The 11,735-nt window shown below is 37.0% G+C and overlaps 1 protein-coding gene across 2 annotated transcripts in view; it reads right to left on the bottom strand.

Annotated features, from left to right (window-relative positions):
• Positions 1 to 213: 213 nt before the first annotated feature.
• Positions 214 to 11,735, bottom strand: part of LOC145686253 (uncharacterized) — a 38,290-nt gene continuing 26,768 nt past the window's right edge. For both annotated transcript variants that reach the window (XM_081759367.1, XM_081759368.1), the window contains exon 3: positions 214 to 2,390. In XM_081759367.1, coding sequence (XP_081615493.1) covers positions 936 to 2,390 — 1,455 coding nt within the window. In that variant the 3' untranslated portion in view covers positions 214 to 935. The remainder of the gene's footprint in view (positions 2,391 to 11,735) is intronic.

The following is an 11,735-nucleotide window of genomic DNA, read 5'->3' as shown; positions in this document are numbered from 1 at the left end:
TCATTAATAAAGATACAAAAGTTGAAGTCGTCAAATAAGTTGTAAGTTAAATTCTACACAATAAAATAATTACTAATTCTACTCACAAATCCTGTTTATATTAACAAAAGGGCTAACGAAAACATTCTTATTACCCTTATATGCAGGTATTGCATCACTAGATATGCACACAAGTTCTTTATTTAAAAAAAAAAAAAAAAAAAAAAAAAAAAAAAAAAAAAAAAAAAAATCGTAACGCATCTGACCATACTACAAATTCAACAGTAGAAAATACATACAAATACAATTGAAGTCAACATGAAAAATCTTAATCTTTATGCGTTAGCAGTAAGGTATTACGAAACGATGTAAGCAGAACGCAGCAATTATAATGAAATCATGCCCTGTTACATATAAATTATGTTGTACTTGAAGCAAATTTTGTCAGCAATGGATGTATTTTCCAAAACTGTATCCCTGGAAAGTTTTATTATGAATATAAGAGAAAAAATGTAAAGCTTGTACACAGAATAACTAATTTCTTCGTTTTCTTCCATTTACAGCCTTCATGTTACAAAAGAACAGAACTGATAACTGTAGTCTAAAACCACAACTAAGAAACTGACGTTTGCTTGCAGAGAACTTATGAAAGAAACATTAAGAATTTTTTCCATAAAGAAATGAACTTCTTAGTTACACACTGTAAGAAAAATACGTCGTGCTTGTTGTAACATAATTTATGAGAAGACCTTTTTTTTCATGAGGCAATACAAAGAATTTGTTACAATATGAAATATATTTTTGGAAGTCTCTCTCAATTCTGGCTACTAACACCTCACACTCAACATTCAAAGTGCATACAACAACATTCATACCTACTCACATTTGCTTACATACATGCATTCATATTCAAACAACAACAAACACGCTTAATCCACATCGTAACAAACTATCTTTCAGTCGATAACAACATAAGGCAGTATATGAAGCAATTCACCATCATATGACTCAACTGACAACATTTCGTGCCATTCGCGAAAATTATTTTCGTAGTCCGTATTTCCATTAATGGACTCTAAATGCTCGGTTTGCAATTTGTTAACTGTATCTTCAATCACATCACTACCTATCACGCTAAGTGCTTCTTCGCCCACAGGATCCCAAGAAATTTCTTCAGGATTAACTGGAGGCAACTGGGATAATATTTCATCGATTGCTTCATCTGCTAAATCCCTTTCAAGCTTATATTTTCTGTTACCATATCCCTTCCCAGTGGTAGCCCCACTGGAGGAAGGAGATTCCTGCTGATCGGGAAGGGATTCCAGGAATGTTGTCATGAGTGCATCTTTATTACGAAGAACTTCAGTCGCATCGCTTTTTTCAACTAAATTCCAAGTCCTCAGACTAGTTTGATCAATACCTGGAGAATTTACACCTAGATCTTGTTCTTGATGACCACCAAGGCTCTCGGTTGTTGATGTAGTAGTATTTGGTATTAATGTCGGAGATCCACTCCGCTTCGTTAAAGCATTTATTAATTCCTGGGTCGTTTTCACTTTATGTCCCCGCACTTTTTCCTCAAATTTCTTTTTCAGAATATCATGATCTGATTGTTTAAGTTTCGAGTTAGTCTTTCCTTTGTTACTACTACTAGCACCAGGCACTTTGGAGGAGGAAAATGGATCACCATACAACTCACTACTAACACTATCTTTACTGCACTCGTCCATTAATATCTCAGGATCTATTAATCCATTTGGCAACGAAGAATTCTTTCTAATTTTATTTACATGTAAACTAGAGTCCGACTCATCTTTCCGAAGCCTCTTATTAGCAACACACGTCTTGGGCACATTAGGAGCACTTCCCGAATGTTGCTGAAATCGCTGCGAAGGGCTAACCGTTGGAGTAAGGCGTGAGTCAATTGAATCAAGCATTGCGGCAGGGCTGTTAGGACGTCCAACACTACCTCCTGATAGTTTAGGGGTCAAAGGTTTCGAACATGCGGGACTCACAGGTTTATAGTGGTGAGAAGATCGTTGTAGTCCGGGACTAATTCTTGATCTTGAAGCTAGCACAGACGGTGTCCCAGGTCGTGACGGAAGTCCTGGACTCGTGCTGGCACTGGAAGGAAGGGATACTGCTGGTGATACAGCACTGCTACCTTTACCGCTGTATCGACTATTCGCTAACCCTGGGCTTACCATCACACCTGGTCCTGGTCCAGGTCCACTCGTCCCTGAACCAGCTCCAATACTGCCTCCATTCATTGCGTTTCCGCAATGGTCCTTGTTGGATGCTGGAAGAATCATGTCACGCCATCGCCGCACCAGATCCTTGGCTCGTTTGGCCAAAACTTCATTGCTGGTCTTTCTACGGAGTTCGTTAATGTATTTCCCAAGTCTTGTGGTCTGTAATTAAATAATTAGAATTTACATTTCAATTCTTTTGATTCACATTAAACAGTAAATATTACTAAACTTACAATTTACGGTTAGAATAGTAGGTAAATAAAATAACATTTACTGAATAGCAGGTGAATTCTACAATATTATTAGCGTTTAACGGGGAAAAAAAAAGTTCAAAGATGAGACATACCTTATTAAGCTGAACAAAATTATATACGTCGGTGTAAAAGCTCACGCATAGTTTAAGAAAATCGAGAAAAATTATTTTGTAAATCTATTTAAGATGAGACTAATGCTGAAGGATACCCTCATGAAGCTCTTTATTATGACACTAACAAGACAGCAGTACGTAATGTCGTTAATGAGATATACCCCAAAATTATGATTGGACAATATTTTACTTAAATGTAAAATAAAGTTTAGATGTCAAAGATAAGACATCAGTTAACCGATCACATCAGGTTTAACAAAACAGCATGCTTATGGGTAAATTCTTGTGCGTAGTTTACGAGGAAATTGACAAAAGCGAACTTTTATGGTGCTAGTTCGTTGCCAATAATAATTGATAGTTCTGCTGGAACAGATTGTTCATAAGTAGATTTATATTCTGTATATGTAAAACTACTTCGTATAGTCTCCGAACTCGTACCCACTTGCATGGTAGTATCCATATTTAATCATGCAACATCACCAAAAACCTCTAAGTTTTCTACAGATAAGATACCAATAGGATGACACTCCAAGTTAGAAGATACAGGTTTGTGTTCGTGATTCACAAAGGCATAACTGTTCTTAATACTGAAATGACGTTGGCATCTGCATATGCTTTTCCCTTTTACATGACTTGCTACCGCTTGCCGTCTTATGTGTTATTTAGCCAAAAGATGCTACAGCAAAAAATTCTGAATCCATGATAAAGTATTGTAAGAACCAGGAAGGAATAAACGTGGTCTTAGAGTACACTACAGTCCCGATTAACCGAATTTCTGGGTGAACCAAATTGCTTAAAAAATAAAAGCCTACATGTCCGCGACTAAAAACACCAATAACTATATATTTTTAAACACCAATAACTATATATTTTTTTGTCTAACAGTTATTTATCAAAGAGCGAATTCACTGTTACAATGGGTTAACTCTTACTTGTGATAACCCACTCTCCCACCCTCGTCGAGTTTTAGTACACGTACTGTACTGTAAAGAACAGAATTTTCGTTTAACTGAAGCACTATCAGTCACATCAAATTCGGTTAAACGAGAGACTACGGTATTTCGAAACTAATATGCTCGTTATCTGCATAGGAACACTGGATACAATGAACACCGAATACCACAACTACAACATCTGTCCATTTTCGATCCTGCCTCTGCAACTACCTAGTTATATCATAAATACTGTCACAAAGTTTGGATTGGCGCTGTAGGCATCCGGAGTGGCACAGTGCTGCCATCTGTGTATAAAGCGGAAGATGCATGTAGTGTGTGTGTGACTGTTCATGACATGCGTTGATATTGTACTGAGTTCTGACGGAGTTGGGTGATTACGAAAATCGTGTAGTAGTAATTGCACTACACAAGGTCGGGAAGACAGCAGGTGAGATTTTCAACCTCCTGAAACCCCTACAAATCAGCAAGAGATTCGTGTATAGCGCCATACAGAGATACACCGAGACTGGAACAGCAGCTGACCGCGCAAGAAGTGGCAGACCACGAACGGTACGAGCCCCACAGGTTCAGAAAGCAGTCGCAGCAAGAATTCGAAGAAATCCTGTTCGAACACAAAGTACGATGGCTGCTAAGATGAACATCAGCAGAAATTCCATGTTTCGTGTGCTCAGGAGTGACCTACATCTACGGGCGTATAAGAGGCGGACTAGCCACTTTCTGACCCAAACATTAATGTCGCAGAGGGTCCTTAAATCAAAGAGACTGTTGCGGCGTTACGCCAACAATCCGCACAAAAAGATTCTGTTCACTGACGAAAAGATGTTCACAACTGAGCAGACCTACAACTTCCAAAATGACCGTGTGTATGCCACGTCATCTACTGCAGCTGCTGAGGCAGCTCCAAGGGTTCAGGAGGACACACAGGGTGTCTACTAAAATTCCAAAATGAATTTTCGTGACTTTTGCGTAACCTTTTCTTCACCAAACCATAAAATTTCGTAACATTTTCAAAAGGGAATTTGGATGCAAATTAGGTCAAATTTTCATGCATGCGATAGAAGCGTGCTGTGCTAGCGATTTGGTAGCATCTAAAGCCGACCATATACATTTTTTGTGGTGAATTTTGATATTTTATAGAACAAAATTTTTCAGTCTCTACTTATATTTGTACAGATAAAAAAATCGTGACCCGAAAGCTAAATTTCGTGACTTTTCCTTGACTTTCATGACAGTTTTCTGATTTCGTGACCGATAGACACCTTGACACATTATCCTGCTTCAGTAATGGTTTGGTGGGGAGTGAGCACAACCCAGCTGCATTTTTGCGAACAAGGTGTTAAAACATCTGCTAAGGTGTACCAAGACACAGTGCTTACACTTATAGGTGAAACCACTGTCTGCTGCCATGTTCCCTGGAGAAAGGTGGACCTTCCAGCAGGATTCCGCTCCAGGCCACATTGCGAAAACAACCCAGGACTAGCTGGCACGGAACGTCCCCAACTTCATTTCTACCGCTGATTGACCTTCTAGCAGCCCGGACCTTAACCCGTTGGACTACAAACTTTGAGCAGTCCTTCAGGCAAAGGTCTGCCATAAACGGCATCCATCTGTCGACAATCTGAAACAATCCTTGACTAGAGCAGTAAACCATTTTTCCATGGACGTGGTGCGTAATGCCATTGACCAGTGACCGGACAGACTTCATGCCTGCATCAAGGCCAAAGGGGAACATTTCGAAAAATGATTCGTGCGTCAGGGGTACAACATATCAATGTAAAACATGACCAAAATAAATTGCCTTGGTGTAATACTCTGTTATTCACATTCTAACTTGAGACAGTATTTATGATATAACTAGGTAGAACCAGCAAAAAGCTGTTACTATGTACTCTGCTTTTTGACTGCCTTTCTATACAGCAATATGCTGTCGTAAATTAAAGCCTGTTGTTGACTGCATTATTATTATTATTATTATTTTAATCGTGGATCCCGCCTCGATCCATTGTATAAATCAACTTGCATTTGGTACTTCTCTTCGTTTTGGGACACTGGCAGTTTCTGTTTAGTCTAGGCGCTTAAGCACTGTTATTTCTAAGAAAAGAAATTAAAATGCTAAACTAAAACACACAATGAAACACGATCGCGAGCTTAATACACGATGATAAAACGTATACGCCTATTTTCAGGTTACTATTTATTCATTTGGAATGTCTTAAACAACATCTTAATTACTTTCTATTTACTACTAGCTTCGCGGTGGCTCAGTGGTAGAGCGTTCACCTCCGGTGCTTGGGGTCCCTGGTTCGATCCCAGCTCGCGCCGTGTGAACTTTGTGGAAGACAAACATCGTGCTCGTGGGTTTTCTCGGGGTTCTCCCGTTTCCTCTCACTTTCTTCATTCTACCATTTCATTTATTTCTCACCTTCACAGTCTCCTTTAGCCTAACCGGCATAACTGTGGGACGTAAAACAAAGATTTCATTTCATTTTTCGCATATTTGGGTATTTACAAAAATATTTTCAAGCAACTAATACTAACGCGAAAATGAACTAAATTCCCAAGCCAGAAAAGTGAGCAGAGAACAGCTTATTCCCGAGAAAAGTAAAATAGTTCCAGAACATTATTTACACGGTTGAAAGAAGCCAATATTGCAAATTTGTAGTTTCGCAATTCCCGAAGGTGCCATATGGTTATTAACAGACGAAAACTAATTATTCAGCATTTATACTTCACTTAATGCATTAGTTGAACGTCCCACAAACGAGACATTAATTACCAAGTTAATTATGTAAGAACGAAAGTGATATGAATAGGAGAAAAATAGAAGAACCCCGAGAAAACCCTCCACTCGGTGTTTACCACAAAACCGATATCGCCCACCCATGCTTTAAACGCAGGAAATTTGGCCCACGAAGTAAATTCGGTGGCGTAGGCTAGAGCATTCAAGTTAGTATCAACATGTATAATATTTCAAACCCGCAATCTGAAATATGATTGATCGCTTGATCAGTTTCTTTCATGCAATGCAATATGTGATAATGAACCATTAGTAAAAAGGAACTTGCTTACTTCCGTAGTTCCAGTTCCAAACCTGCGGAAAACAAAGTATACAAATACGAATATAATTGAGATACCATTTACTAACTCCTTCATACAGGAATTGCACGAAGATGTTACCATTAAAACAAGAATGAAATTTCGTTGCTTCCGAAGTGTACTGGAAGCAAATTATTATTATTTTACGATAATTTGAATTGCATATTTTAGCAGTTCCTTTTTCTTTCATTTCACTGAATTGCTAAAATTAAGAAATACAGTCTTTGTTACGTATGTTTGGAAAAGGATGCTAGCAAGAGTGTCCCCACGTAGGCACACCCCTCAAGACCCCGGAACAGTTTTTGTATCCCTCTCTCAAAAGCTACAAAACATTTTTTACACACTTATCTGAAAAAAAAAAATCGTGTTTTATAGAACTTTAAATATTTCATATTAACCTTGAAAAAGCATGCATAGTTTGTCTCAAAGAATGATCACAGAGAAAGAGAATATGAGACTAATTGAACTCATGTACCATAAATTTTGTTCACAAATTGCTGTATCATTTTTAATATTAGAATAACTTTAAAATTAGGATAAACTTCATTTTTTTGAAGTTATGAGATTCATCACCATTAATAAATCAATCCAAAGGTATAATTATTGATGGGAAATAAATACGTACTTATAAATGTAAAACAATTACTAATATTCCATTACAAGCACAAATAAGAAAACACACATTGTTATCTATTTAACAATTTCATATTTAAAGATTAAAAGTCCGATGAAGTTAGTCCTGCTATCCACTGAGTATTAACCAATGTATACGGCTGGCAACTATCAGCTATTTTTGTTAACTCACAAGCACTTCCGAAACAAACCTTTTTGCAAATTAAAATACATTACAATGGAAACCAAAGCTTAAATGCGAAATACTTTCATTTGTGTGATAAGTAATGATTCACTAATATGATATTTCACTGCACAAGCGAAAGCAAGAGATAATATGCACAACTATAAAACCTAAGTTTCGTACAAATCGTTAATGGAAAACACAAATAAGTTTCAAAGTTTGGTGTTGCCAATTAAAAAAAACATGAACTTAACATCATCTAAATAGCCTCACAATTTTCATTTCACATGTTTTTTTCTAAAATTTCATTTTTAGCCAATCGAAATTCCCTGACCCTTAGCAGAATTCCCTGACTTTGCCTTGTTTGTCGTTACCCTGGAAATCCATCAATACTTCACTTAATACTGTTCCTTCATATGCGACAATTAAAGAATCCAACCGCGGCAGTGTGTATGTTTATACCTAAATCAAGGAAACCATCAATTACCATCAAGGGAAACGCACCCATCGCTCTGTATGATCTATCAACATGTTACGTAGCAAACAGACTGGGCATCTCACAGAAGCAATCCCATCATATTATCAGGAATTGATAATTTCTCAAACGTTTCTGTTAGACATATCCCACGTCTTCTGACTTCTGAGTAGAAGCGCATGACAGACCATGTCAATGAGGAATTTGATCTATTTGAAGCTGATCTGGACAATTTTCTTGCTCGATCCTTACTGTATGAATACTGGGCACCACAATGAAATCAATAGAAGTATGCACCATCTTTCCCTTCAAGGTCTAGGTCCGAAAAAGCCCAGCTTTTTGGAGTGTCCCTGATGTCGATTGAATACTTTGCAAGCGATCATACGGTCACCGGAAACTATTATTGAAACCTTAATTATTTCAAGAAAAAAATCCGAGAAAAGAGGATAGGAATACTGACAAGAAGAGCACTTTTTTATTACGACTGCCCTGCTGCTCACACTTCAGTGACTAACAACGACAACGATAACTGATTGTCGGTTCGAACTTGTTCCTTGTCCATCTTATTCGCCACAGCTAGATCCCTTCAACTGTCCAACTGCTTTTTTCAACCTGTAAAAAGCTCTGCTGACGAATGTTTTAGCAATGATACTGTAATTACTCCATTTAAAGTAACAAATACTAAAAAAGAAAGAAGAAAAGGTTCGTCCCCACTTTCTTGAACTTGCATGAATAACTTAAACAACGAAAAACTTCAAATAAGTAGAAAGTGAATCAGGTAGTATCAACAAAATGCTAGCAAATAAACTAATAACTCTTTACGAAACTCTTCTTGTAGACTAGATTTCGGTGGGCACTATGACGTCATAATTGCTGAGCGCCCAAATTCATACACTATGCGAAATGTCTTGAAAACAATTATTAGTTTTACATAATAGCGTTTTGATGATAATATCTGGCTTACTTTCTACATTTTTTATATTTTTCATTGTCTAAGTTACTAAAATTCACATAACTGCTTAGTGAGGGTACCTAGTGAAGAGATTTAATGATCGATAGTACAGAAAAATGGTAAGTTTCAAACACTATAATTTGGATTGCCTAGTTACCTTTTTCTATGGTTAAGCTCAAAACTTACCAATCATTCATGAGATATTGCTCGCATGTTATTTCAATTTAATCATAAAACTGGCAAATTTCACTAATAATAAATGATTATTATCTACTAGTATTATTTGCAAGTATCAAATTCAGATCGTACTTCACGCATAATAATATAATCTGTAAAACTCTTGCTTCTTTTCTAAATTGGTGGGTACTATATGTATGCACTACACTGAATATACTGCTACGTAACAACGAGAGGGAGTGAATATTGATCTCCAGATTAGAAGTTTCAATTTTTCCTTCCCAGGAATAAAAATTCACGCTCAATACATGGTATTCTGGCCACCACTGTAATACGAAGAACTTCCGTTAAAAAAAAAAAAAAAAAAAAAGTAATGCATGTTATTCCTTTCCAGCCAGAAGCCAATACAAAGCCTATTCACAATGAAACTACATATCTTAAGCACTTATTAATAAAAATAAATAAATAAAAAATGATCAATGCACTTTTCCCACGAGCATTTGCTCAAAAAATTCCAAGTTTTCTGAGCGTACAAAACCTACAAATGACGGAATGAGTCTTTTCAACAGAAGCAGAGTACTCACTCATGGATCGTTTTAGAGGACCAAAGAAATGAATGTTTGAAGGAGCTAGACGCAAACTGTGGTGAGTGGGTGCGTGCTACACTATTTCCCAGTCTAATTAAAGCAATTCCTAGCATGTGGTAAGGAGCAACACTGGAAGCAAGGGAGAGCATTGTCGTCAAGCAGTCTGATGCTTGAATCATATCTATTTGGGTATTTTTTCACGAAGGACGTGACGCAACTTTGTCAACGCTTAGACGATTTCAATTACAGTGGTCTCAGGTATAGATAATCCATGAAAACGACTTTCACGCCCTCAGAATTCTTTGCGGTGCGGAGAGCCAGAATATTTCGGTAACATACGGTACTGCTTTGCTTCAGGAGTCACTATCTTTTAGACGTAATGTCTCATGTGCGTAACGCACCATGTGGTCGAGGGATGACATTCTCTCGCTCTTCCGTTGAATAGCATCCATCACACACAAATTTGCGAAAGTCTGACTTATAGACAATACATACTATATACTGCATTAAATTTTTAACTTCTGTGCCAATGTTCGCAGATGGATCCATCGTTCATTCCGAATTGCCTCTTCAACGCTTCTAACAGTAACTGGTCGACCGGATATAAGTGAATCTAAGTTTTACCCGGTCCAGTTCAAATAATTTGCAATATACGACGATGCTGTTGGATTCCATGCATTCGACACTTTCACTACTTCTTGGTGAATTTCTATCTCAGCTTTAAATCTGTGAAGAAAGCAAAAGGCATCCGCACATTATTCTGTCTGTACTAGATCTCCAAATGTCTTGAAATCGTAAAATATGAACGGAAAAGTTTAATGGCAATAGCCGACAATATACGTTAAAAATACAGTGACTAGTACTTTATATGTGTAAAATGGCAGCAGACCTGACATTTCTTAATTACTTCTTCAATATTTGTTATTACTTCCCTTCCAATGAGAATTCCGCTGAGGCGTCTGCTACACTATTCTTTCTATGAAAACTGAAAACGCTTAATTTTTGTTTGTTTGAACAGATGAAAAGAACGGTTTGTGCGTGTTAACTCTTTGCTGCACGATGTTTCTAAAACGTTATGTAAAAGGTAGTATAAGTACCACTGTGCTTCAAGGAGTTAAGAGAAAATAGGAGGAAGGGAAGAAATATAAAAGATTATGATTAAGAGCACTTAAAAATACACCAATACATCAACGAATGAGAATACGATGAGTAGGTGCAATAATTAACGAAAATATTACAATGTACTTTACAGTGCTCAAGTTTGTATCTGCATTTATAGTGCTTAGCGTGAAGCCCGAAATATGGGGCTCCACAGTGGAGAGAATCAGGGAACTTTGCACAACTTGATTACTGCGAAACACAGGATTTGACATACGGTGAATTATTCGTTTTTTCCTATTGAAAATTATAAGTCATAAATTACGATGGCCCCGAAGTTATTCCGTAATTTAAAGTTTACATATGAGGATACATACAAAGAATCTATTCAAATGAACTGTGGATATATACAAATCGTACGTGTGCGCACAAAGAAAACCAAAACTACTTCACATGCTTTAAGGAGTTACACAAATACTCGTTAGAACTATGTTGATAAACAATTTTCAACATGTGTTAGAAGGCGACAACATCGTAATGTTGTTGAAAATAACTAACATAACGTATATGGTAACCTGATTTGTATCCCAGAATGCAGGGCCAGGAGAGATTAGGGAGTCATTGTTTTCTTATGAGTAAGGAAACTCTCAGAAACAAATAGTTTGATATTAAAAGTACTTTCACCATTGGAAAATTAATTTAATGCATATGATGATAGGTTGTTTCATTCCAGAATATTGGACTGGAAGCGCTTGGGCCGCTAAGAAGCAATCTAACGAAATATTGGATCGATTAAAAATAAATTTCAGTTAAAATGTTAATTTAATGTAGATGATAAGCTGTATTTTTCCTGAAATACGGGACCGCAAGCAATGGGGCATGCATTTTAAAATTCCGAACTATGTTATGTGTCACTATCGAAAGTCTTATAGAACAGCTTTATCCGTTTGTTTGTCAACAAGTATGTATAAGAGCAAAAATCGTAAAAGGTATAAAGCGG

Source organism: Thermobia domestica, chromosome 5 (assembly GCF_964235325.1).
Source record: "Thermobia domestica chromosome 5, izTheDome1.hap1.1, whole genome shotgun sequence".
In the NCBI taxonomy this organism is placed as follows: Eukaryota; Metazoa; Arthropoda; class Insecta; order Zygentoma; family Lepismatidae; genus Thermobia; species Thermobia domestica.
The sequence above is the reverse complement of the archived record's forward strand: the minus strand, read 5'-3'. Positions and strand labels throughout refer to the sequence as shown.